This window comes from Mesocricetus auratus, unplaced genomic scaffold (assembly GCF_017639785.1).
Source record: "Mesocricetus auratus isolate SY011 unplaced genomic scaffold, BCM_Maur_2.0 Super-Scaffold_100011, whole genome shotgun sequence".
Classification (NCBI taxonomy): Eukaryota; Metazoa; Chordata; class Mammalia; order Rodentia; family Cricetidae; genus Mesocricetus; species Mesocricetus auratus.
In genome coordinates this window covers 49802725-49828819 of record NW_024429195.1, presented here as the reverse complement: position 1 = coordinate 49828819, position 26095 = coordinate 49802725, and the positions used below count along the sequence as shown (strand labels likewise).

General features: G+C 46.0%; 1 protein-coding gene and 1 pseudogene across 2 annotated transcripts in view; one reads left to right on the top strand and one right to left on the bottom strand.

The window, feature by feature from the left end:
- Nucleotides 1-11488, bottom strand: part of Tbc1d30 (TBC1 domain family member 30) — a 72897-nt gene extending 61409 nt beyond the window's left edge. The window contains exons 1-2 of one of the 2 annotated variants that reach the window (XM_040754805.1): nucleotides 11101-11488; nucleotides 7426-7590 (exon numbers count right to left, since the gene is read on the bottom strand). In XM_040754805.1, coding sequence (XP_040610739.1) covers nucleotides 7426-7590; nucleotides 11101-11461 — 526 coding nt within the window. In that variant the 5' untranslated portion in view covers nucleotides 11462-11488. The remainder of the gene's footprint in view (nucleotides 1-7425; nucleotides 7591-11100) is intronic. The other variant, XM_040754806.1, reaches the window with a different exon arrangement.
- LOC121143125 lies at nucleotides 11460-24148 on the top strand (annotated as a pseudogene).
- The last annotated feature ends 1947 nt before the right edge of the window (nucleotides 24149-26095 follow it).

The window sequence follows — 26095 nt, the reverse complement described above, 5'->3', positions numbered from 1 at the left end:
CCTCATCCTCGGTTGGTAGTGTTGACCTGACATTCATGAAACCCTAGGTTTGCTCTGCATAGAATGGTACATGATGGTACCTACATGTGATCCCAGCACTTGGGAGATAGAGACAGGAGGATAAAAAGTTCAAGATCATATGGAGAAATCAAATTGGAAGTGATCTGGAACCTTCCTCCCTGCTGGCTAGCTTTCACACTGCCAGAAGGTGCTATACAAGCTCCTGGGGCAGTGGGCGGGAGGCACCAATTGTCTTAACTAGTTATGGATGCTGCCTGGTATACAATCAAACTGCCAGGTAAAATGTGGTGCAATAACGGCATCACTGTTACAGGAATAACCCACTGTTTTCTGTTTGTATTTGAAGCCCACTCCACAGGCAGAAATCAATGCCTGGTACTGTAAGCCTGGTCAAAAGCCCATGGTGGGGAGGTCACAGACCCCAGGGGACAAGCTACTATTGTTGTTTTGCTAAACTGATGTCTTGTACCCTCAAATTGTCTTCCAAATATTTATGTATACCCACTGTCAGTCATAGTCAGAGAAGCCTCATTTCACCGTGGAGAGCAGTTACAGCAGATACTCATAACTAGTCAAGGTGAGGAGAATAAATGACTGCTGAGTGACTGTTACTCATCCTCAAGGCTCGGGGAACACTGTGAAAGAAGAGACAGAGGAAGGTAAGGGCTGGAAGATGGAAAGGAGGGTTGGAAAAGCCGTCTTCTGGACATGGTGTAACTCTGGCATTCATGGACTCAGCAGCTGTAGTCACCTATGCACCATTGGGCCCTTCAACATCTCGGGGGAGGAAGAGAGATCACATGGCCCCACCCCTCCCTAAGGAGCTATTAGCATATGATGGTGGGGGAGGAGGAATTGTTTTCTTCAGTGGTCCAACCACTGGTTGTTGGGGAAGTCTTATGTCAATAAAGCACTGTTGGGCCAATAGGAATCTAGATAGGTGGGACTAGGAGTCCAGGAGGATTCTGGGAAAGAGAAACACAGAGAGTCGAGATGTAACACCATGGGGTAGGAAGCCCGGAAACTTCTCCGGTAAGAGACATACTTAGATTAACAATTATGGGGTAATTACTTAAGTCAGAGCTAGCCAGTAAGAAACAAGCAAGGCCAACAGCTTCATAATTAATATAGCCTCCTGTGTGTTTATTTGGGACTGATGCAGCTCTAGAACCAGGCTGGCGGGAAGGCTTCTCTCAAAGAAAAAGCTTCCTTTACAACTGGTAAATTGCCCATGCTGCAGTAAATAATGCCTCATCCACACTCACACAAGCAACCCTAATTAAATTCAGTGAGTCGCGCAGAATTGTTTTCACCATGAGGTGAAAAGGATGGTTAGTTGTGATAAGAATGGTACTGGATAGGAGGAAGGGGGCAGGAGAGGGCACTAGGGGTGAATATGATCAAAATATATTGTGCAAATTATAAAATTACTCAAAATGTTAACAGATTAAAAGAAGTTCCAGGTCATTTTTAGCTACATAATGAGTTTGAGTTCAAAGCCACCTTGAATTACATTAGACCAAGTCCCTGCCACACACACCCCAAAAATGAGAACTTTAAGAAAACAACCAGGAGTGGGAGCTGGGAAGAAGAGAGGGGGAGAAGAGGAAGAGAGAGTAGGTCATGGGGGAACAGGAAGGTTGGAGGGGGTAGAATAGGGGGAAGAGGGAATCATAGGTTAGAAGACAGATCAGGCACCAGAGTGACCTCTAGTGATCTAAAGGGATAACACCAATTGGCAAGCTAAGCAATAGTAGAGAGACCACCTCGAATGCCCATTCCTGATAATGATCTTGATGTCTATAACCATCCTGGAACCTTCATCCAGTGACTGATGGAAGCAGAGGCAAACACCCACAGTTAAACACTGAACTGAACCCAAGGAAACCGGTGACAGAGAGAGAGGAGCAATGAGCAAATTTGCAAAGAATGGTCTGGCAAAAGGAGCAGAGACAGCTGATCTGAACAGGGGAGAGCTCTTAGACCCCAGACTGACAGCTGGGAGGCCAGCATGGGACTGATCCAGACCCCCCGAATGTGAGTGTCAGTGAGAAGGCCTGGGCAACCTATGGGGCCCTGAGCAGTGGATCAGTGTCTATCCCTGGAATACAAACAGTCATCGTGAGCCCATAGAACAAAGAGGGATGCTCTGTCAGCCTGGACTCTTAGGGGAGTGCCTGGACCCTACCCTGAGTGAAATGACAGACTCTAGATATCCCTATGTGGAAGGAAATGGGGATAGGGTAGGAGGTTGGGGGGGTTGGAGGGAGGGTGCCGGAGGAGGGGAGGGAGAGGGAACTGGGATTGACATGTAAAACAAGCTATTTAAAATAAAAATAATAATAATACAAAAAAAAAGAAAACAACCAGGGAGCATTAAACCACCTGAGAGACCCTAGTGATCATGGGACTCTGGGAAAGCACAGGTCACATGACTGTGAAATCTGATAAGTAGGACTTAGCAATGTTGTTCACTTGGTGACATTCGTAAGTGTGAAAAGACAAAAAACAAATAAGTAAATGGGGGGGACATCTGTAAGACATGTATGTGACAAAGAACTCCATCAAAATGTCAGACTGTTCATGAAGGGAAATGGGCACCTCACACAAAATGGCACCAGGACAGCCAACAATATCAAGCAAAGGTACCGAATGACATCAGTAATCGGCAAAACTAAACACTCACGCCGCCACTGAGTTACATCAGTAACCAGAAAAACTAAACACATGCAGCCACTGCACAACAGAATTAACAGGCTGTCAGTACCACGGTCCATCAAATCCACCCGATCCGTCTTTCCAGTACCACGGTCCGTCAAATCCACCCGATCCGTCTTTCCAGTACCACGGTCCATCAAATCCACCCGATCCGTCTTTCTCCTGCTACAGCATTTCTCACTTTCTCATACGCGAAGAATCTGCTTCTTGATTCCTGGTGAGCAGGAGGCACAAGGGACCAAGGGAAGTGACTGTGGAGTCTCTGAAGCTCTGGGAGAATAAATCCGTTCACTCACACGGGGTGGCTGGCTGGAGGACAAGATGGTAAGCAGTGACCGTCATTGGCAAAGACTCTGTCCTGGCACCTGGGTGACCGTCATTGGCAAAGACTCTGTCCAGGCACCTGGATCGGGTTAGCTGTATCTGTTGCATGTCCCTGAATTTTTAATTATGTCTGCCAATCTGCCTAGACATTTAAATCCATTCTAGCTGTGTTTCTGTAAGCTGTGAAAGAAAACTGGTCACTATTACAACGCTGTGACAAAACAAAATGATAGAATGAAAAACAGTGTCTAGAGCCAGTGAGGTGGCTCCAAGGATAAAGGCTCTTACCTCCAAGTCTACACACCCCAGTTCAGTCCCCTAGTCCCACACCGTAGAGGGAGAGAATCAACTCCCAAAGGTCGGCCTCTGACCTTCACACACAGGCACGCATGTGTGCACAACACACACACTTGTATGCATTCACACCTGCACACATGCATGCCTGCACACATGCACACCTGTACACACACATGCATGCCTGCACACATGTACACCTGCACACATGTACACCTGCACACATGCATACCTACATACCTGCACACATGCACACCTACATATATGCACACATGCATACCTACATATCTGCACCCATGTACACATATACACAAAGGACACTCACCTCATTGACAGGGCACCTGTACCCTGCAGACATTTCTAAGAAACAATAAGACTCAGGATACCAGAGTAGATTGGTTACTAAAACAAAGCTGCCAGCTGGCTGAGAAGCCTGTATATGTTGGCTTTGATACGGCCACATACATTCATATTCTGCTCATGTTTCTTCTTACCACAACTTTAAAGTTACATCTGTGACTTAATACTTGATAATAAGCCTTCCACCAGCTCAACCAGCCTAACATTTACCAGGTACAAGATTATAAAGTCATGTGACGCTAAGAACATGGCTTCTGCTTTCAGGAAAAGGAGATTAAGCACAACAGGTAAATATCTCAACAACCATCCTTAGATAAATGTGGGGAAAATATCTCCTCTGCCAGACAAGCAGTGCTCCTGCACCACTGGTTTTGCAGGTCTTATTTGCTTGTTTGGAATTTTGAGAAGGTTTTGAAATATTTTTATGAGGCAGGGTCTTACTACACATGCAGCCTGACCTCAAACTCTTGGTCCTCCTGACCCAACATTCCTTCGATTCCTCTCATTGTCTTAAAGCCTTTAAGTGGGGTTTCCTGCACGCCAAACTACGTTTGTGTGATCCAATCGTTTAGCCAAGGTAACTGTTTCCTTCCTGTGCAGACAGTACTAAAGCAGCGCATGCCATAAACCAGGAATTGTTTAGTTTTCTGATCATTACAGAACTCAGCAATGGTGCAACAAGATCGCAGAACTGGGGGGGGGGCGGACAGAGAGCTCGTGCTTTACAGTGGAAAACACAGAGTTTTGAGACTGCTATCTTCCAGTTCTTTCCTAATCACTCAGTAACACAACTTTTGGCAGATAGTTAAACTCACTGAATCTCAGTGTTCTAACACCACATGCCCAAAGGAGTTGCCATGAGAGAGAAAGGCAATAGCTGAGCATAAGGCACACATACACTCAATAAATGATCACAGCTGTGCTGCTATTTTTAATTAGTATTAAAATGGTTATTAAAAATAGATATTCTTGCCAGGCGGTGGTGGTGCACACCTTTAATCCCAGCACTTGGGAGGCAGAGGCAGTGGATCTCTGTGAGCTCAAGACCAGCCTGGTCTACAAGAGCGAGTTCCAGGACAGCCTCCAAAAACCACAGAAAACCCTGTCTCGAAAAATAAAAAATAAGTAGATATTCTTAGGTGATACAGACCAAAAACACATTCTTCTATATGACAAACACTGATCCTGACCCTCTTTCCTGTTTGATTTTTTTTTTTGAGATAGCATCTGGCGGTGTAACCCAGGCTTATCCCATAATCTTGATCCTCCTGCTTCAGCCTCCCGAGAGCTAAGCCAGCACACTTGGCAGACCATGCTTTTCTTATGCCCACCTCAGTTCTAAAGTGAAGAGACACTGCCTGTGGTGGTGTGAATGAGAATGGCCCTCATGGTCTCGTATATTTGGATGTTTGGTTCCCAGTGGGTGGAATGGTTAAGAAGGAATAAAAGGCATGGCCAGGCCCTGTCTCTCTGTCTCTCTCTCTCTTTGTTTCTCTCTCTCTGACCATCTCTGTGTGTCTCTCTCTGTCTGTCTCTGTTTCTCTCCTCTCTCTCTGTCTCTCTCTTTCTCCTGCTTGTGGACCAAAAGTAAGCTCTCAGCTACTGCGGCAGCGCCGTGTCGTGCCTGCCAGCCTCCAATGTGCCCCACCATGATGGCCATGGACCAAGCCCCTGAAACTGTAAGCAAAGCCCCCAGTGAGATGCTTTCTTTTATGTGGTGGTCAAGGTGTCTCTTCACAGCAGTAGGACAGTAGCTGAGACACTGCCATAAGACGTTTGTAAGAAACTGTAAAGAATAAGCAGCTACATGTTTTCACCTGGGTTCTGGGGGTGGATCCAGATCACCAACTCCTCATACAAGCACTCTTACCCACTAAGCCATCTCCCCAGTCCAAACTTTTGCATTTAATAAAACAAGTCAGCACGTTGTACCTGAATATGCCATTGCCAGCCACTACTAAAGTGAGAACAGTTGTTCTGAACGGCAGTGGAATCCCAGTTCTTAAGAACTCAAGTGTGTTTGCTGTTGGTTGACTGTGCAGAAAGAGTGTGAGGTACCGGAAGTAGGCAATGCGTATAAAGCCTGTAACTCTAAAGCGTCCGTATTAGCAGAAATGAACTGAGCTTGCTGGGGAAGGCTCTGGACAGCCCGCATTCTCTAGAAAAGTTCTGGCTAGACTTGAAGAGACATATTTTTAAAACACAGAGGGAGAATGCAGCCACAGACTCACAAGATGAGTTGGATTCCAGAGGGCACATTTGTCTAACAGACACAAAATGTCAATCCTTCAATCAGTTAAACACATCTTAAGTCTACCATCCTGTCAGTCTCCAGGAAGCACAAATAGAGTCCAGCAAGCCCCGCCCCCTCTCGTCTGCCCCACCTTCCCTGTCTTCCCAACATGTCAGAGCGCCATGCTTTTGCCAGCTTGTGCTTTTAACTTCTTGCAGAGAAGCTAATAATTAAGTAGACAGACACAAAGTTGAACGAAAAAGATCAAAACCTGACTCTCATATTAGACTGGGGAAATCATTTTTACATAATGCATGTGAATGAGTCAGAATCCATGAAAAGTTACAACATATAATGCATGCCAACTCTATGTAGACATGCATGCATGCAGATCCATGCACACACACCCTTCATCACCCTCCTCTAGCTCTTCAGATAAGAGCCCCATTAGAGGAAAATCCCTCTACTCAACTGCATTCCTCTTGGCATGGACCCTCGCGATAGCCCTGTGGTCTACAGACAGCACTCTGCTTTATATGCGTTAGAAGAAACCTCTCAGTCAAGACCGTAAATAATCTGAGGATAGCAAGCATCAATATATTGAAGAGAGGCAGAAAACACACCATCAAATGGGATTTTTACACTCCTCGTTCGATTATTGAAAACTAATTAAGTCCTGGAATTCCTTTCATGAAAACAGACACATCTTAATTTTGAAATTAAAACAAGGCAATAAAAACAACTTGGACCTGTTTCCATATAAAAACATGCAGAGGAAAGTAAAAAGAAAAAGTCACTCTGACATGCACCCAAGAAACTGCCCCCGCAGTTTTATGGAAACAACCCTTGTGCCTGTGTTTGCCATACCTGGGCCCCACTCAGTCACGCTGCGTGTCAACAAAGAAGGCAAAACAGAAACAGGGACAGATTAGCAGAATAAAACACAGTGCGCCTGTGTGGAGAATTGCAAAATTAATTCAAAAGTTTTAACACCTAACAATGAAGATGGATCAGTTACTGAGCATTTTTTTTAACTCAGTTAAGAAGCTAGGCAGCGCTTAGCTAAAAGCAGGCAATGCAAGACACCGGTTTCAACCGGTTCATTTGCCCAAACACTTTGCCCTTCTTGGATTTCAGAGCAGGCTGTGAGCGGCTCCCATTGGCTAGGCCAATTGTTTAATATCCTCACTAGAGCACAGAGATTAAGGGAACAAGAGCACGACTTTAAGTTACATCTATCCGATGCTTTGTTGGTAACCATTGTCAGAGTGAAGCGTGACCTCAAATTGTGAATAATAAAACTAGGATTTAATATTAGACATAGAGCATTTGTTTTAAATTTAAAAAACAACAGGAAGCTGTATTGTTGGTTCTGTTCCTGAACTTCTCAAAATATTACCAGCAGTGCCTGCTGCAGTTTCGCTACCAGCCAAAGTGGCAAAGGACGGACCAACATCCCGCACCCCCAGACTTACTTCTCTTCTGCGACACAGCCTGCAAGCAGGCTGTCACGATGTCACAATTCTTCTGAACTTTATGCAGAAGCCTATCTTTCTGCTTCAGCTGCCGGAGTAACCTCGCCGACTGGATGCCAATCCTGTACTTTAGCTCTCGAAGGATTGTCTTCAGCTCACTATAGTCTATCAAGAAAGAGAGAATACACCTCGTGAGAGGGATATAAACCCTCAGTGTGCTACTAGCCAAAAGGTGCATATCTAGGAAACGAATTTAAATACACTAATTCCCCAGGGCAGTGGTGGAACGTGCCTTTAGTCCCAGCACTCGGGAGGCAGAGGCAGGCAGATCTCTGTGAGTTCGAGACCAGCCTGGTCTACAGAGTGAGTTCCAGGACAGCCTCCAAAGCTACACAGAAAACCATGTCTCAAGAAACAAAAACAAACAAACAAACACTAATTCTATTTTTCGCCCAGGATATCATGTACATCTTCGGCTAAGACATTCCAATCTAGTGAATCACCCATTCATTCCCTGGTTTACTCCGAAGACAAATTCTACACGATAAATGGTATCCTTGATGCTACATGCAACACATAAGACTCCTACTTTTACCATAACCAGCTCCAGGTGCCCATTTACCTCTCAATGCTTAAAACTTAGCACTTATTGAGCCTGATGGTGCAGGCCTAAAACACCACCAGCTCAAGAGACTGAAACAGGAGGATCACAAGTTCAAAGCCAGACAGTATAACTAAGTAAGAACCAGTCTCAAGAGCTTAAGTGCTGGGGGGACAGTTAAACTCACCACGCCCAGCACCTATATAAAAATTCAGTCATGGTGGCACACTGCCCTCTGACCTCTGTGTGCACACATACACACACATATGCACACACATATACACACAAAATAAATAAAAAGGTAAAAGAGAGCCCTCAATGGTAGAGAGGCCTTTCCTAACTTGTGCAAGGTCCTGGTTGCTCAAACCCCAAGACCACAAAAATAGAAAACCAGCTAAAAACAACTTTATCAATTGTCAGTTGAAAGCAAATAATGTCAGCACATTTTGTAATGTAGATGAATGTGATTGTGCTAGTTTTGTTTAAGTGTTTGGTCTTCTAGTAGCCCACTCAATAAATTTCATCTTAGATCCTCGGCAGTTTTCCATACATGGCAGAAAATGTATTTCCTCTAAACGGACCAAGTAATTCTGCATTCTTGGGCTCGAGAGATGGCTCAGCAGTTAAGTCACTGGCTGACCCCTCCAAAGGACCAGGTTCCAATCCTAGCATGCAGCCTGGCTAGTAACCACCTGTACCTCCCGTCCCAGGGGATCTGATACCACCTTGGCAGGCACTGCGCACACATAGTGCACAGACATGTAGGCAAAACACCCACGCACATGAAATAAATCTTAAAAAGTTAAAAGAACTAAAAACCGTAATAATAATTAATAGCGATAGCAATTCTGCATTCTTAAAACTAATGTTCACAACGATGTGAGATAACGCAAAAACCCTATCTAATTTTTGATATTTGTTTTGTTTTATTTTCAAGGCAGAGTTTCTCTGTGTAGCTTTGGAGCCAATCCTGGAACTCTCTCTGTAGATTAGGCTGGCCTTGAACTCACAGAGATCCTCCTGTCTCTGACTCCAAGTGCCCCACCACGGTCCAGCCTATTTTTGGTGTTCCTTAGGGCACCTATTTCTCTGTATTATGCACTATTTATGGGAACATGTTCACAGCCCCAGGAAGAAATGTCTTCCATAGTAATAAACATACCACAGGCAAAATCAGCCTCCGTGTCAACTCCCTGTTTCTCACTAAGTCACAGGGGAAATGATCAGCTGGAAAACTGACCAACTTCCTCTCTACGGAATTTTGTCCTTATGTGATAAATGGGTTTGCAATAATGAAAATTACTACTTCTAACATTCCCTGAACACTTAACACACATTAACTTGGGTAAATAAGCTGTACAGCTAGCTAGAAATAGTGACAGCAAGCCCAACCAGGGAATTTGAGTGATTGGTAGAGCAGCTGGTCACATGGTGCATGTGACATCCACTTGCAAGCTGTGGAACTCTCCTGCAAACTTGGTTGGGCTGCCTGGTTTCCCTCAACCAAAAGGAGATTAGCAGTTCCCAGAGTTTCCTGGTCGTTCGACAGGAACAGACCTCTCAAACAAGGAAATGCAAATCATAATTTTCAAAACTGATTCTGTTGGGAGTCTGAACTACTGCCCTGTAGCAAGAGTTTGGGCACAAACACAACTCTTAGCACAGTTGCATAGTTATATCAAATAAAAGGGTCCAACTCCATCCAAAGTACCAAAGTCAGCTGGAGAGAAGAAAAAAATAACTTCACTAGGAAGCTGGAAAAGCGGAAAAGGAAGCAGAGAACTGTTTGCACAGGTAGGAGAAAGCAGACAGATTTATTGTTTTTTCTGGGGTTTGGGTTTTTTTTTCTTTTTCTTTTCTGGAACCAGCTAAACCGGATACAGCAAGTACACGAGCTTGTATAATTCTCTTTATCCCTCCCAGGGTCATTTAGCACAAGGACGATACTTGCAAGAAATGTGATGGTGGCTTCTGTTCCCCACGCCTTACTACACCTTGTAAATTGAGGTTTCCCTAGGTCTATGCAAAAAGGTAACTAGTCCTGATTCCTGAAATGTAAGCTGTCGTTATTGAGGACTAATAATAACCTTCTCGGCCATAACGTAAGCCTCCGAGCTTGATAACAAAAGAAATATCAAATTAGCCTCTCCCAGCCTGGTCTACCGAGCGAGTTCCAGGACAGGCTCCAACACAATACAGAGAAACCCTGTCTCGGGAAGAAAAAAAAAAAAAAAAAAAGCCTCTCCTCTAAGGAAACCAAGGCTCCACGCTCCGGGCGGGTGGAAGGTGGCAGCAGTTAAATGCACCGTGAAGGCCATGCCCTCAGACTGTCCACCCAATCCTCCCCAGAGACCCAGATTAGACCAAGCTGCTGGGAATTTACACTCTACTGCAAAACTGCATTATTGACTTAGTCTGCCTCCCTAGTTAAACCCCATTCGAGTGGCCTGGCTAGGGAAGGGGTGGGGTGGAAAGTCCTAGAAGTTGTCTGTCTCTCTTCTCCCAGCGTCCTCTAGATAACTTCTGGTACACAAGGAAGAAACTCCAAACTAGTCTTAACAGCTGCTCGGGTGAAGTTAGATTCTAGACTGTCTCCAGCCTTGGACACCTTAAGGGCATGGGGGGGACCTGGGGAGACTCGACCACGCTCTGAGCCGCATCTGCGGAGGGGGAGGGGCTGGGCATTAGGAAACAGAGAAAGTGTGACAGTGGGTGACCAGAGTCAGATGAAGGGAGACTCCACAATCTCCAGGTGTGTGGCAGGGTGGCGGCGTCCAGGTGGCGCAGATGAGCAGGTGGGCAGCTGGCGTAAATGGCGCAAGTGGACAGGTGGCGCGGGAGGGCAGGAGGACAGGGGGCGCAGATGGCGAAGATGGGCAGGTGACGCAGGAGGGTAGGTGGATAGGAGCGCAGGGGGGCAGGTAAGCAGGGGGCGCAATGGAGCAGGCGGACCGGTGCAGGAGGGCAGATGGGCAGGGGGCGCAAATGGCGCAGGTGGAGGGGTAACGCAGGTAGCGCAGGAGGGCAGGTGGACGAGCGGCACAGATGGCAGAAGTCCCCGCGCCGCCGCTCACCTTTGCGCCGCAGGTACTGCATCTGGAGCCGCAGGCTCGACCGCTCCCGCAGCTCCTGCAGCACCCGGGAGTCGCCCACGCCGCGGCCGCCCAGGAACACGTCGGAACCGGAGGTCTCCGTGGAACTATCCAAGCTGTCGCTGCGCGGGGGGCGGCCCCGGGATGCACGGTCCCCGCCGGCTGCCACCTCCTCCTCTTCGGTGCAGCTGTAGAGCTCGGTGAGAAGCCCGCTCACCAGAGACGCCGTGCGGCTCGTGCGGCCGTGGGGCTGCGGTTCCTCGTCGCCCTCCGCCGCCGGGTGCCCCGCCGCCTCCTCGGCTTGCAGCGGGTCCCGCGTCCCGCCCGCGGGAAGGACCTCCATGGCTCGCACCGCCGCGACGCCCGCCAGTTCCGGGAGGGCGCGGCCACGCGGACCGCAGAGTGACCGGCAGGGGTCTAAATGCCAACCAATGGGCGGAGGCCGGAGTTCCGGCTTCAAATCCGCGGGCGCAGCGCCCAGGTTCTCCCGCCTGCCTTCCCACCTGACCCGAGCGTCCGGAGGCTGCACAAAAACCTTCCTAAAACTCTGACCATCTGGCTTGATGTTCTAGAATTTTAACGGCCTTGAGAATCTTTTCCCTCCATTACAAGACCTGGATTAAGATTCCATGACACAAAATAAAGGTTTAATAAACCTTCCTGCCTTGACCAAATTAATAAAACTTGCCAGAGCTGTTTGTGATGATAAAATCAAGTTTATGAGAGATTTATCTTTTTTCTTTTAAAAAAAAGTTATTGTGGAAGTCAGAGGACTTTGTGCAGTTGGTTCTCTCCTTCCAACTCTAAGCAGCTTCCGGGGCTCAGACTCGGCTTGCCAGGCTTGTTTGACAAGGGCTTTTTTGCCTCTTGAACCACCTCACCAGCCACAGAGATTTATCCTTATGCTAGACTTCAGGAGAGTTTTGATACCATCACCATAGATAACTTTGTGCATTCAATCAGGTTGACTGACTCTAACCCTGTGGCGTCCTGGCTTTTCCTCTGGAGCAAAGAGGTTAGCTGGACGGCTTGCCATAAAGTTAACTTGGACACACACGTACGCATGCACACAGGCGCACACCGAGGAATAAGTAACTTGAACTTTTATTAGCGTCTGCCTCTTGCTAGGCATAAATACTCCTCTGTCTAATGCTGTAACTGCCTGACATCTAAGGAGACATCGGGACTTTTAGCTAACAGTGGCAGGCTTCCTGTTCATTCACGCTTCTAACACTTGGGCACAGCCTGACCCAGTGAAGACAAACCTATTGTCCTTGACCACTACCACTGAAATCATTGGAAATTGGAGCAAACATGAGTTATAAAAGCACACGTTTTATAACGTCGTATGCCCTTAAGCATAAGAATTTATAACACATGCTGAAGGAGCTAAGAGATGGCTCAGCAGGTAAGAACACTGGTTGCTCTTTCAGAGAACAGGGGTTCAGTTCCCAGCACCCACAAGGGAGCTCACACACACACACACAATTCCTTGAAACTCCACGTCCAGGGGATCTGATTGTCCTCTTTGGATCTCCACCCACTCTGCGTGTGGTGCACAGGATACACAGTTAGGCACACACCCATAAAATAAAACTTCTAAGGGCAGTTTTTTTTGTCAGTTTTGTTCATCAAAATACACCCATCACCCTACATCAGCCCCTGATATAGTATAGGTAATTAATGCTTTCTGAATTAATTAGCTGAATGAAAATAAAAACTGGGGGAAGTACCAACCAATTATCTGCTTTCCTAAGAAAAGTTAGTTCTATTCAATAGAAACCTGGAAGTAATGTTGCCAGATGTGGTGATTTGGATGAGAATGCCCCCATCTGCTCTTATAGTTGAATGTTTAGCCCCCAGTTGAGGGAACAGTTTGGAAAGGACTAGGAGGTGTGACCTTGTTGGAGAAGATGTGCCACTGTGGGTGGGGTTTGATGTTTCAAAAACCCATACCATTCCCGGTTAGTCTCTGCACTTCATAGTACTTCATAGTTCTTCACAGCTGTCTCTACATATAAGCTCTCATCTCCAGCTCCACGCCTGCTGCTGTGTTCCCCGCCATGATAGCCATGGACTGCAACAGAAAGTGACAGATGTGTCCCCTCCTCCCTCCACTGGGAGGCCCAGAAATTGCCCGAAACTCTAAAGCTGCTTAGCCGGATGTCAGAGAATCGGCGTATCCGGGCAAATGGCTAGACAGATCAAGTGCTTGCTGTACACGAATTTAGGACTTGAGTTTAAATCCCTGGTGGTGGTTCTTGTCAATCACAGCGTTAGGAGACAAAGGCTGGAGGATCCTACGTTTAGCTAATAAGAAGCTAATAAGTCAGCTACGTTTAGCCAATAAGAAGGATCGAGATTCAGTGTGGGACCCTGTCTCAAAAACTAAGGTGGAGGGTTGGAGAGATGGCTCAACAGTTAAGAGCACTGGCTTGCTCTTCAAGAGGTCCTGAGTTCAATTTCAAGCAACCACATGGTGGCTCACAGCCATCCACAACTAGATCTGGTGCCCTCTTCTGACCTGCAGGAATGCAGGCAGAGTATTGTATACATAATAAATAAGTAAATATTTAAAAAAACAAACACCGATTCTCTAAAAGAAATAAACAAGATGGAGAACAAGGGAGGAAGATATCTCAATCAACCTGTCTTCTACAGATACACACGTGTACACACACACATGTGCTGCACACATGCAGACATACACACATAATAAAGCCAACACACCCAACAAAGCCTGATTATCAAACTGACTGCCCTTAAGGCTAATAGCTAAAATTAAATTTACTAAATTAATCATGCTGTTAATAATAATAACTTTTTACATTTAGAAATTTACCTTTAATATTAAAATAATTGAGCTAAGACGTTTATCTCAGATATAACAGGGATCCAAGGCCCAATACTGAATTATAGTTATTGAAGTATTTACTTCTTGGTTTAATTTGCTAGAATGAAATTTATTAAAAAATCTTGTGTACAAGCTATACATGGTGACCGTTTAAATTGTCCCCGAACTCTATCAAGACCTTACTAATGTCCTTTGGATATCCATCTTGCTGGTTGCACACAAGTTTAACACAAGTTGAAGTCACCTGGGAAGAGGAAAGTCCAGTTGAGGAATTGCCTCCATCCCGGGCATGTCTGTAGAGTATCTCCTTGATTGCTAATTGGTGAAAAAGGGCCCAGCCCACTGTGGGTGGTGCCATTCCTAGGCAGGTTGACCCGGGTTGTTAAACAAAAATAACTGAGCAAGTCAGAGGGTTGGAACTAGTAAGCAGAATCCTTCTGTGGTCTCTCCTTCCTTCCTGGCCTCCAGGGTCCTGCTTTGCACCCCTGCCCTGGGTTTTCTTGTTGATAGACTACAGTGTGTAAGATGAAATAGCCCTTTCCTCCCAGGTTTCTTCTGGCCAGTGTTTATCACAGCATTGTAAGAGCTAACTAGCACCGTCATCATTTACAATTACCTAAGCATGGCCCTCAAGATTTTGCTATTTTTTTAGCAAGTGCAGATACACACATGAGGAACGAGTTGGATGATGAGAGCTATGATTGTGTTTGGAGTTGGGGCTGTGAGTTTTCATTGTTGTCCTTCAAGAACTCCTCCTCGGTCACGACGGAAGACGAACAACGCTGCTAACTGCAGTTTGTCTTTGTGGGAACTCAATTTTTCCCTTTAATTTTGCTGATTAAAAATTAGTCATGAAGCCAGGTGTTGGTGGCGCACGCCTTTAACCCCAGCACTGGGGAGGCAGAGGCAGGCAGATCTCTGTGAGTTCGAGGCCAGCCTGGTCTACAGAGTGAGTTCCAGGACAGACTCCAAAACAATACAGAGAAACTCTGTATCGAAAAAAACAAAAAAAATAATCATGAGCTCAGAACACCATATAGTCTGTGTTTTCAATTCAGTTACTATGCATGAGGAAGGTTCTTATTTCTCAGTCTAAAAAGATGGAATGGGTGGTGACAAGGGTGTTTTAGTGCTTCTGAAAGCCATCAAATCTTACACAGACTTCAAGAAATACAAGACAGGCAGAACCGGAGCTTCACCCAGAGCCTCACACACACTAAGACCAGAGGAGGCCATAGTAAAGTCCAGAGAATTGTGGGGAGGACTCAACTCACAACCTCTCCTCACCACACTCCAAAGCCCCAAGAACCCAGGGGGAGAGGCCAACAGTTCCCACCCATTCCTCTCACACACAGCAGCACATGGCACCTTCTGAAGCCAGAGAGATCTGAGAACACCATCCTTCAACTCAACAGAGCCACGCCAGCACGTCATTCTGTAGATCTGGATCTGGACCACTCTCTACCCTGGCCAGGGAAGCTTCTCTCTGCAGCAGGCAGTATAATGTGGAGACTCATGAGTGGACAAAGTGCTGAGAGGGAGGGGCCAAAAGTCCTCAGGTCTAAGTAGGGCATCTGTGTCACACCACACACACACTCACACACACTCTCACACTCACATACACTCACACACATGCACACAACTCTCACACTCACACACACTCTCACACTCACATACACTCACACACATGCACACAACTCTCACACTCACACACACACTCTCACACTCACATACACTCACACACATGCACACAATTCTCACACTCACACACACACTCTCACACTCACATACACTCACACACATGCACACAACTCTCACACTCACTCTCACACTCACATACACTCACACACATGCACACAACTCTCACAATCACACACTCTCACACTCACACACATGCACACAACTCTCACACTCACACACACTCACACACACTCTCACACTCACACACATGCACACAACTCTCACACTCACACACACTCTCACACTCACATACACTCACACACATGCACAAAACTCTCACACTCACACACACTCTCACACTCACATACACTCACACACATGCACACAACTCTCACAATCACACACTCTCACACTCACACACATGCACACAACTCTCACACTCACACACACTCTCACACTCACATACACTCGCACACATGCACACAACTCTCACACTCACACACACTCTCACACTCACACACATGCACACAACTCTCACACTCACACACACTCTCACACTCACCACATGCACACAACTCTCACACTCACACACACTCTCACACTCACACACACTCACACACATGCACACAACTCTCACACTCACACACACTCTCACACTCACATACACTCACACACATGCACACAACTCTCACAATCACACACTCTCACACTCACACACATGCACACAACTCTCACACTCACACACACTCTCACACTCACATACACTCGCACACATGCACACAACTCTCACAATCACACACTCTCTCACACTCATACACACTCACACACATGCACACAACTCTCACACTCACACACACTCTCACACTCACCACATGCACACAACTCTCACACTCACACACACACTCTCACACTCACATACACTCACACACATACACACAACTCTCACACTCACACACACACTCTCACACTCACATACACTCACACACATGCACACAACTCTCACACTCACACACTCTCTCACACTCATACACACTCACACACATGCACACAACTCTCACACTCACACACACTCTCACACTCACATACACTCACACACATGCACACAACTCTCACACTCACACACTCTCTCACACTCATACACACTCACACACATGCACACAACTCTCACACTCACACACACTCTCACACTCACCACTTGCACACAACTCTCACACTCACACACACTCTCACACTCACATACACTCACACACATGCACACAACTCTCATAATCACACACTCTCACACTCACACACATGCACACAACTCTCACACTCACACACACTCTCACACTCACACACATGCATACAACTCTCACAATCACACACATACTCTCTCACACTCTCTCACACTCACACACATGCACACAACTCTCACACTCACACACATGCACACAACTCTCATAATCACACACACCACACTCACACACACACAAGCACACTCTCTCACACTTACACTCACATACACACATAAACACACACTTTCTCATACACACAAACACATTCACACATACACTCACATACAAACACACACACCACACTCTCACACACACTTTCTCACACACACTCTCACACACACTCACACCCTGCCAAGGCTCAGAAAACATCTCAGAAGAAGGGAAGGAAAGAGTGCAGTGGCCGGAAAGGAGGAGGAGGGCTGTAAAATGCTGTCTTCTAGACGTAGATACTGCGCGTGTGAACCCACAGCATCAGGAATTTGTTGTAGACTATTTTTTTTAAGATGTGTTACAATTTTTTATGCTATGGAGCACTTGTTTAATGATGCAAAGATGTGCTGCATTCCCTTACGTTGCATTTGTGTAACTCTGTGAAGCTGTGTTAACTGTGCCTGTCTAAAACACCTGATGGTCTGATAAAGAGCGGAACGGCCAATAGGGAGGCAGGAGCAAGGAGTGGCAGGCAGAGAGAATAAATAGGAGAAATCTGGGGAGAGAGAGGTTGAGGAGCAAGAGACCAAGAAGAGGAGGACGATAGGAGCCAGCCACCCGGCCACACTGCCAATCACAGAATAAGAATGAAAGTGAGAAATACCCAAGTAAGAAAAGAAAACAGTCCAGAGGTAAAAGGTAGATAATTTCAGACAAGCTGGCAAGATACAGCCAAGCTAAGTCCTGGCACTTATAAGAAAGAATAGCTTCTGCGTGATTTATTTGGGAGCTGGGTGGCGGGTGCCCCAAAGAGTAAAAGGGTTAACAACCAACAAGAGTGGTTACCAGCACTTAGCACTAATTGCACTTGGGGGGGTTACATGAAAGAAGAGGTAAATTTAGAGGGGGAGAAAAGGAATGTCAGGGGGAGCAGATATGATCAGGATACATTACATATGTATTATGAAATTGTCAAAGAATAAATAAAAATACTCTTAAAATGTATGCTTCTGTTTAGTTGGTTTTTGTTGTTTGTTTTGTTTTGTTTTTGAGGCAGGGTCTTGCTAGGTAAACCAGATTGGCCTCAGACTCAAAGATCAGCCTGCCTCTGCCTCTGGCTCCTGAAGGCTAAGGTTAAAACTAAGTACTCTTTTTTTTCTGCCATGTATGACACTATTTCCAGTGTTCTTTGTGGACTCTCAAGATTGCGTAAGGGAGATTTGGTCACATTGCTGTGTACCTGGACGCTGGGGGGCTGGTCGGCTTCATTTGCTTCTACTAATGGCAAAATTGTCTTGTTCTCTGTCCTACTGAGTGACACTGCAGTCTCGCCAGTTTTGCTGTGGCACACAATGTTGCTGTGGATGCTTTTCACTTTGCCTCCTTGGGTGCAGGTGCATGTGCAAGACTTTCTAACAGAGGATGAGTTAACCACTGGCCGGGTTGATGAGCCTACGTGCAGCCATGCTTCCCCTTGAGGGAAGCCGCATTGCAGGTTGCAGGGAACCTGGTTCATTCCCTTCATTGCATGTCCTGGATTGTTCCCCAGCGTGGATGGAGACACCCATTCTCCTACAGTGCAAGCTGGGCTTCACGGTTTCACCAGTATGAAGAATCTAAAATGGCCATCTTTTCATTTTAATGTGCACTTCCTGGAAGACCTCCAAGGATGGACATGTTTACATGGGTTGATAGCAGTTCATCTGCCCTCTTCTTGTATTGTCTGGATGATGCGCAACAGTCTGGGAGACAGGAACCTGACCTGCTCAGGACAACGCCCCACGGGAAAATGTAACTGGACCCTTATGGCCTTCATGTGTTAAGTGAAATCATTAAACTGAAGCAATGTTAAGTGCTCCTTACGTAGGATCTGCTGAGAGGCACAGTGAATAAGGTGCAAATTTGTGTTCCCTTGAGGAACCAAAACTACTGAAGACAGTGGAGCCTGGCGTTGACAAAGGGGCACTGCTTTTCATGTTTTTCATTTTTCACTCAAATGTCTATGACGTGAATGCAGTTTTCACTAAACAGGGATCACTTTATGGACTCTATTCGGCTCCCCTAAGAAGAAACAAAACTTTAAACAATAAGGACATCATCCGTGTCCATGTTTACAACTATTATATCCTGGTACAGGAAAGGGACTATAAAACCACACATCAGTGGTGAGCTGGGCGCTCCCTTCCATGGATTTAAGGCTGAGGTGTACCACTAACTGCAGAAGCCTACAAGTCGAAATGCCCGAAGCTCTTGATTCTGCTCTCTGCTCCTAGGGGCTCCTTACTTCAGAAATAGCAGAGGCAGAAGGTGGGAAACATGATGCTGTCTTGGCCCTTGTGTGGACAGACTCTAAATTTGCATTATGAGAAACATCCACACCACACACACAAAATTCAATAAAAGTCTGTTTCCACAGCTTGACTTTGAAACTATCAAAAATGTACTTAATAGAATAAAGATTAAAATTGGTATATGCCATACTATGTGCCCATTTATACACACATACCAATATGTCTACACATGTGTCAAGAAAAAAAGCAGCTATGGACAGAGGTATGAATATATGAAGGCTGTAGGTCTGTTTCCTCTATTTCATGTTGCTGGGATAAAAAATATCTTAAATTCTTTCTAAGGGGTGTTATCAGATAAAGGTTGTCACAAAACAACTTTGAGGGTCAGTTTTCTACTTCTACCATTGGATTCCAGGCTAAATTCAGGAATTACCCATTAAACATGGTAGCAAGCTCCCTTATTTCCTGAGCAATGAAGCTAGGTATACATGTAACTATGTGTTTGGGCTAGTCTTGACAGGGACAGAGTGTCATCAATGTAGCTCAGGCTGAATCTCAAGCCTCTGCCTTAAAAGTATTATGCTCCAGGCCTGCACTGATGGGAGAATGTCCTTCTGTATATATGTTTCTCTTATTGGTTGATGAATAAAACACTGCTTGTTCAATAGAGGCAGGAAGATAGGCGGGACTAGGTAGGCAGGGAGAGACCACAAAGAGACACCATGTAGCCATTAAAGGAGTAGCAGGACAAGGCATTCTCTGGTAAGCCAAGACCACATGGAAATACATAGGTTTATAGAAATCGGTTAATAATTAAGACAGAGCTAGTCAATAAGAAGCCCTAGTCATCAGCCAACAGTTTATAAGTTAATATATGTCTCTGCGTGCTTATTTGGGGCTGAAAGTTGCCTGTGAGACCAGACAGGACAAGAAACTCCAGCAACACTGCACCCATCACACCAGCTCTATATTTTTAATAATGTCCTTCAATTTACTCCTTTGATTGTCTAAGAATTAGATACACAGTTTCTGTTGTTACCAGGATAGCCAAAGAAATGCTGTATCTTTTCCTGTGCATCCAGTCCAAGGTGATATTTATTCTCTTACCGACTGATCTTTGGCAAGTTGCTATCAGTAAGGTTTTGCCACTGTCAAGTTCTATTATTTCCCTTCGTATTTTAGTGAGCATGTGATGAGGGGCTGCTTTGAAAGTGCACAAATCTCCTGGTTTCTACCAGTATCCTCTACGGATTCGAGAAGCACTGGGGGCACTCCAGGGGAAGATGATTATATTTCATCTCCTATCATTGCCCGTGTCAGACAACAAGACTCACCCCTAAAAGTAAATGCCATAGTCAAGGTGGACAAGGTTATTACACTGGGACAACAAACAACCCCTCAGATCGCAGACTCAACGCAGCAGAAGTTTACCTCCCTAGTTTCCATTGGTAGTTGTCAGGGGAACTGACTCTGCTTCCTGTTGACCAGCGTTCATACCCGAGGGTCATGGAGACTGAGATGAATTAGGCATTGGCTAACTTCACCTGGAAGAACCTCCAATCACCTGTGCTTGCTACACCTTCTACGAAATGAACCACATAGCCAGGTCATCTTAAGGAGTCCAAGAAGGTATTGGACCGTACTAATCAGAGAGGAACAACAATGTATGTAAATAGTTCCGAGGACTCCAATCAGACTTCCTATCTCAGCCAACATGCGCTAAATTGAACCATTCGTCCTATATTTTCCCTCCCTGTGAAGACAGAGGTACACTCTGCAGCTCTGAGCAACAATTTGGTCTTGAGATTGCTTTGGCCTCCGGAACCCGGGCAAACTTCGAGAAGGGTGCCACTAGGTAGAGAATGCTTTAAGACCTTGGACTTGAATGGAGCGGTGGGCGAACCTTCCATCCACCACCTAACGAACAAACATTAAATCTTGATCTGCCAAATGGCATCACACCAGAAAAAGAATCAACCTTGAAGACCATAGCTACGGCAACCCCCGGGCAAGGCATCAGTGTGGGGCTTGCTTTCTTGACTGCCAGAGCCTGGTGTCCTAAGTGTGATTTTCGAGGCTTCCTGATTGTGCACGCTCCCGACCCCCCACCCCTGAGGATGACCTCTGTAGGAAAAGAGCCTGAACTCTTCCTCTGACCCGGAGTTTTCCACAGTGGTGGTACTGGCAAATTGTCACCTTAACGGTGACGTTAGATTGATTCATTCACCAAGGGAAAAGTGCTGTGTGGTACTGTCATCTCACTGAGACTGACCCCAACACTAAAAGGTGACCTCGGGTAAAGAGGAAATCTGAGCTCTTCGCCCTGTGGTTTCTGACCTTGGACTAACATGTCCAGTGTGGTATATGATGCCTCTGAGTGGACTAAGTGATCCTTCAGCCATCAAGAGGACAATCCAAGAGTACCCACCGAGACTACTGGTGCCTGCTATTTGACTTGGAAATCAGAGAGCTGTACCACAGCAGACAGCAGACACCTGAGCAAAGGCAATCCAGGCAGTCCCTGTCCACGGCGACCTCGCCAGCAGTGTGGACCCGCGAACCCGGAACATCCAGGGAAATGTCAGGGAGAGAGAGGAACCGACGTTCAGACTCAAGAGCCAGCCGAGCCCGGAAGAGGGTGAAGCAGGAAGAGGGTGGAGCAGGAAGAGGGTGGAGCAGGAAGAGGGTGGAGCAGGAAGAGGGTGGAGCAGGAAGAGGGTGGAGCAGGAAGAGGGTGGAGCAGGAAGAGGGTGAAGCAGGAAGAGGGTGGAGCAGGAAGAGGGTGAAGAAGGAAGAGGGTGAAATTGAGCTTGGGTGTGAAGAATCCGGCAAGGGTCAGGTACAGAAGCCCCAGAAGAGGGTCGATTACAGCTAAAGCCCCGAGAGTGCACTGAAGACTCACAGAAATACCTGTGACTGAGAAGAAGTCTGTAGATGGTGACAAGGGTCACAAGCGTCCCTACTGCAACACAGAGAAGTGTTCAGAAACACCACAACAGAAAGTACCGAAGGCTGTTGGAACACCTTCAACCGGTGATCATGTGAGCTCTGACCCTCACAGTGCTCACACGAGTCCTGTGGACACCCGGAAGAAGGACAGATTCACAGCTCTGAGCTAATCCACGCTGAGCCAGAACATTCTGCCTGAAGATCAGAGGCCATATAGAAGGACAGATTCACAGCTCTGAGCTAATCCACACTGAGCCAGAACATTCTGCCTGTGCTGTCACGAGAGATCAGTCACCAGTCAGAAGTGACAAGAGGTGTTCAGAGGAGAAAATTTCTGATGCAGAGATAGTTGAAACAAACCTCAAAGATGACAGTAGGGGACACCACCCCCAGCCTGACTCTCTGGGAGGGGCTCAGGCCCAAATCTGCATAGACATTGTCAGCAGTGGCATTCTCAACAACAAAATTTCCATACCTGAGGCCAAGGAAAAGGCTGTTGCAGACCCAGAGAAGGGCAGAGATCTGGACCACGGCCCTGATGTCACAGAAGACATGGAAAAGTAGTGCACTAGGCCCAGGACCAGAAGATGGTGAGATCTTGAGTTGTGCCTTCAACTGCAAATCACTCGAGGAGACGTGCAGACACAAAAGGATACCCAGAGGCTCAACGACAAAGAATCAACTTTTACAGGAGTCTTCTCGTGGAAAGAAACCAAAATCAAGGATATCTGCCAGTTCATGCACTTATCACCCTTTTTTATACCAAATTAAAGTCTGGGGGCTGCAGCTCAGACAAAAGATGGACCCAGACAGTAAACCTCTTCGAAAAGGAACTTATTCTGGTGCCAATTTACCTGGGTGTGCACTGAAGCCTGGTGTCAATAGACCTAAGAAAAAAGAATATCATCTACATGGATATCTATTTGATGAGACAGAAAAGACCAGATATCCCTGAGACGATTTTCCAATATCTGCAGAATGAGACCAAGGCCCGGAAGAATACTGATTTGAACCCTTTGGAGTGGAAGCAATACAGCATGACAGCAGAGGAGATTCCTCAGCAGTGGAATGGGAGCGATTGTGGGATGTTTGCCTGTAAATATGCAGATCATCTTTCCAGAGGCAAACCATCACCTTCTCTCAGCAGCACGTGCCTCTGTTCAGGAGGAAGAAGGTGTGGGAAATCCTACATAAGCGCTTCCTGTAGCAGCTCCCCCTGGCTGCAAAGGCTGTTCTGCAATCGTTTGTGAGGAGTACAGCCAATGGACTCTGCTGTGCAGAAATGCTAGAGAAAGGTGTCATGGTCATTCATTTAAAGTCACTTTCTTTTCTGGAATTAAGGAGATCTGCCTTCTTCGTGGAAGTTTACGGAAACAACTATAATGTTAAATGTCCATTGTTTGTCCCAGGTCTCCTTGAATACAAACATCAGCCTTGTAAGGGCTGGACTGGACTGATTATTTAAAAATCTCTTCCTGTAAAGCTATTGTTTTTTAATTTATTTATTTTTATGTGCTCTGGCGTTTTGCCTCTATGTATGTTTGTGTGAAGGCATTAGATTGTGATTACAGGCAGTGTGGCCTACCCTATGAGTGCTGGGAATTGAACCTGGATCCTTTGGAAGAGCAGTCAGTGCTCTTAATCACTGAGTCATCTCTCCAGCCCCTAAAGCTGTTCTTAATTGTTTTATATATATATATATATTCAGCTTAAATAATTTTTTACTCCTTAAAGTTAATATTTCCCCTATTCCCACTGTGGAAATAAGCATTTCATATTTAGTGTTGATACTGCAATTATACAATAATTATTTTACACACAATGATTTGTATTTAACGTTTCTGTTTATTGTAAATCTCATAGTTGTGTTTTTACAGTTTTTTATTTAATAAAATAAATTTTAAAGTTAAAGTTGTTCAAAACAAACATGCATTACAAGATCTGGTGCCAGTGCTGCCTTTTTTTTAAATCTTATTTAATTTTTATTTTTTGTCACAGTGTTTTTCTATGCAGTCCTAGCTGTCCTGGAACTCTCTGTGTGTACCCAGCTGGCCTTGAACTTGAAGTTATCTGTCTGTCTCTGCCTCCAGAGTGCTGGAATTAAAGTTGTGTGCCACCATGGCCAGGGTGCTGGAATTAAAGTTGTGTGACACCGTGGCCAGCTCCTAGCGTTGCTTTCATGGTATAGGAAGAGACGGTTGGGGAGAAGCTGGAAAGCGGATGTCAGGGTCTGGTTCACCTGCTTGTCAGTGATTGTCACTCCTGGACCTGCTTGTCAGTGATTGTCACTCCTGGGCCTGCTTGTCAGTGATTGTCACTCCTGGGCCTGCTTGTCAGTGATTGTCACCCTTGGACCTGCTTGTCAGTGATTGTCACCCTTGGACCTGCTTGTCAGTGATTGTCACCCTTGGACCTGCTTGTCAGTGATTTTCACTCCTGGGCCTGCTTGTCAGTGATTGTCACTCCTGGACCTGCTTGTCAGTGATTGTCACTCCTGGACCTGCATGTCAGTGATTGTCCTTTTGTTCTGGGCCTCCATAGTGAAGACAGAACATCTAAGTGAGGACCTGTAGAAGGGAGAGGTACTTGGAGCTTTATTGAGCAGAGCTTAGCTAAGCCCGGCAGAAGTACAGCAATGTGCACAGCCTGAATGTAATGCAAATAGGAATATTTGGCATTGGAAGTCACTGTCCAGGATAATAAATGGGATCTCAGGCCCATTGCTCATTGCTCTACTGAAAACACATAACAACAAAAAAGTAAAACAGGAAGTTTAATTGATAAAAGGAAATGGCTTCTTTATATTTTCCCCCAGGACTAAAGAGAGAAAATGCCTCAGTTCTGTCTCCTGCTTGTAGCAGTTTTACCATGTACAGGAAAAATGAGAAGGTCCAGGAAATGGCTCAGTTGGCAAATTGCCATGCAAGTATGAGGTTCTGAGTTCCACCCAGGACCCCATTAGGATAAGCAATGGTGCAGTAGTTTGTGCTTGTAATCTCAAGAATGGAGAGGTGGAGACTGGGATCCCTGGTCATCTTGATCTAATCCCCAAGTTCAAGGCCAGTGAGAGATCCCCATCTCACAAATAAAGAAGGGTACCATGATGAGGACAGACATCATAAGTTGATCTCTGTACTTAAATGAATAGGCATACACACACGACACACACAGGTACATACACACACACACCAACTAAAATAAAGCTCATACTATGCAAATGAGACAAAAGCCCATGTTATGAGACTCAGAAGCCCTGATCCTTTGGGGTGGGATGATCATATGACCTCTCTGTCAGCCTGCTTCCTCTCTTGAAAGTATCTTTTCATGTATGTATGTGTGTGTGTATGTATGTATGTATATATGTGGCGGATGCTCCTCCGGCAGGTAAAGCGGGGGAAGGGCTGGCCCAGCCAGTCTCTTCCCAGGGCTGAGCCGGATGGTGAGTGTCGATGACTCAGACCCTCCCCCCTACTAGTTACCAGAGGGGGGGTTGAATACACACTGAGTCAGGAGTCTGTCGAAGTGGGATCTCAATTTATTGCAACAGGTATGAACTTATATAGGGCTGAGGTAGGGGATGGGAATCTTAGGATAGGGTAAGATGATGTGAGGAGTAAGGGCCAATAATATTCCACCAAGCTGGCAGGTAGCTAGGCAGGGGGCAGTCTTCCATCAGGTCTGGCTGAGTCACCCCTACATGGTGGAGGCTACAGGTCAAAGACAGGTCACCAAACTCTAGCAAGGCTCAGGAGGTTACACTGGACCTCTCAGCCAAGCCA